Genomic DNA, 2,511 nt, shown 5'->3' with positions numbered 1-2,511 from the left:
CACTAGGGTGTCAGCCATAAGAGGAAACTTGCCAAGAAATCTTGGTTTAATGTCTGTCACTTAAGGCAACAATTAATCTGTTTTCCACTGTTTGGATTCTTAAATTGTACTCCTTCAGCCAGAGGAGCTTACGCTGCTGCTAATAAAGCTGAGACGGCAGCAAGCGGAACTGAGTAGTATCCGGGAGCATACGTTAGCACAGCTCATGCAGCTAAAGCTTGAGGCCCACAGCCCGAAGGTCAGCTATGAACAGCGTTGTCTGTGTCGTCTGCCATTGTCACCTATTTGGAGCCACTCATTAATCAGTTTGGTCGGTGTCATTAGTGGTGAGCATGAGCCCATACCATCATTGCAAGGGCAGCGTCAGGATCTCCTATTGACCCTTTGAGAACTCACTTGTTTATATATCCTACTGAAATACCAGGAGGATGCATTGCTTCTTAGCCTTCCGTCCACCCCCTTACCTGCCAACTTTTGGTTGTGAGCAAGTGAAATTCATACAGACTTCAAAATAGTGTTGTCACTTAACCTAATACTGTAACTTCCGCATCTGGTAAGACAGATATTGAAAAGTCCTGTAATTTCCCATAAAGTAATAAGTTGAAAATTGATTATAGTTCTAATCAACTTATTAAATATCAAAGATTAATTTTAAGATATTTATTTCGTTCTTGATTTTTTAAAAATGAACACATGTAAACATTTCTCAAAGGGTTTAATAGCCTCTAATTATATGAGAAACATCCAAAGAAGCAGTACTATGTTGCAGAAAAGAATTAACCCGGGAAGCTTCTACCATTGCGTCTGCTAAAGCCATTTGAAGGATTTTTCTGCTTAACATTTCGGCTTGTATGCATGGCTACTTAATCTCTTACAAAACTAAATATAATTTTATAATAATTTCATTTGTCATCTGCACCGTTCACAGGGGAGCATGTGTATCAAAGTTATTGTGTATTGTGATATTATAGGTTGTGGTAAACTACCTGCTTTTTCTTATTTCAAAATTGACCTTTTCATGAATTCTGCACCTTCTTTCTCTATTCCTTTGTTTCTTGATTGATGCCTACTAGAATGAAATTCTTTCGCATCATCTTCAAAGGAACACCATATATTTGGACCATCAGGTGGGATTTGTAGAATTTTCTTACATATAATACCTAAGAGAACTCTAAATGTAGTGCGATTTTTCAGGCTAATTAGATATTTCTGTCATTTTGAGTTAATAGCATGACTTTACAAGTGACGGGAGGAGAAATCCATAACTGGGTAAATTCAGGAATACCATAAAGACAGGTAGGAAGGCAGTTGTAGAGATAAGGAGTGGGGAAACAAATGCTGGGGCACCTGAAATTGAGAGCCTGAATTCTCTAGACTTCTTTATCGTCCCAAGAAAACTCCTCCTCATGAGGCGTATCTCAGCGTGGCCTCGACCTTCCTTCGTAAAGAGAGGGCCACCAAGCTGGGACTGCTTTGGTGGAAGGCGAGGAGGGCAGGTGCAGTGCGCGCTGTTTCCCGAAGGGGAGTTTAAGGACAGGTGAAATGGGTCATGAAGATAATTTTTAAATGTGCGTCCTTCTCCCTTATTTGTCATCTCCTCCGAGTGTTTGGTCTTTGCTAAGCCACAGAGTCCGTTTTACTCAGTGGTGGCAACGAGTGTGACTGGTTAAGGCGAAGATTCAAAAGTGACAGTGGCGGTTCTTGAGCCAGGACTGACGCTTCCACGTTTCAATTTTTATGAAATTCTTTATTAATATTGATTATAATTTGATGAGAATTTTTGAAATGTTCTTAAACAGCATCTCCGGTAAATCCATTTTGAGCTTGTTTTAAAATATTCAAACTTGAATATTTTATCATGAAAAAAGTTACTGTGGAAAATATGATGTTTATATTTGCCTGTTTGAAACAAAATAATGTAATGCTTTAAGTTACTTTTCTCATTTAAAGAGGGATTTTACATTAGGATAACCCTTTAAAAGGTGTTAAATCATTTTTCTTTTAATTTAAAAAAAATGCATATATTGGTAAACGTGAAATTTATTTATCTACAAAATGTTTTCTTCATGATTGTGCCAGTTAGAATGCTTTAGAAATCAGCATTCCTGAGTCCAAACTCAGATCTTCCCTCCAGGACTGGCACTACTGAAATTTAACCAGTGTTTGTGGTACACTTTGAAAGCGGCCAAATAAAAAAAGCCTCCCCTCAAAATTCCACACTGCCAGAAAACTACTAAGATACATGGGAAATAATGGTCTTAAAAGCTCCTTTTTCTAAAAAAGCTAGAGATAGTGCAGAAAAACAATGGAATGTTACAAAAACTAGGCTTAAAAAACAATGAGATAAATTTGAATTTGAAATTATCTAGAATCCCTAGAAGTAAACCTAGTGGTTTGAATAGAATTGATTATTCACCCCAGTAATCAAAACTGGAATTGCAGAGGCATAGAACTCAAGAAAATCTTAGGAAAGGACAGGTAGATATATCGGAAATACCACAGCTGAGCTGC

At 37.6% G+C, this 2,511-nt stretch overlaps 1 protein-coding gene across 1 annotated transcript in view; it reads left to right on the top strand.

Moving 5' to 3' along the window:
* PLEKHA5 (pleckstrin homology domain containing A5) overlaps nt 1–2,511 on the top strand; it is a 214,240-nt gene that overhangs the window by 153,881 nt on the left and 57,848 nt on the right. Inside the window, 2 exon segments of the mRNA XM_006773158.2 lie at nt 119–238; nt 1,074–1,127. Of these exon segments, the coding sequence (XP_006773221.1) occupies nt 119–238; nt 1,074–1,127 (174 nt within the window).

Source organism: Myotis davidii, unplaced genomic scaffold, assembly GCF_000327345.1.
Source record: "Myotis davidii unplaced genomic scaffold, ASM32734v1 scaffold346, whole genome shotgun sequence".
Taxonomy (NCBI): Eukaryota; Metazoa; Chordata; class Mammalia; order Chiroptera; family Vespertilionidae; genus Myotis; species Myotis davidii.
This window is presented reverse-complemented; position numbering and strand designations above follow the sequence as displayed.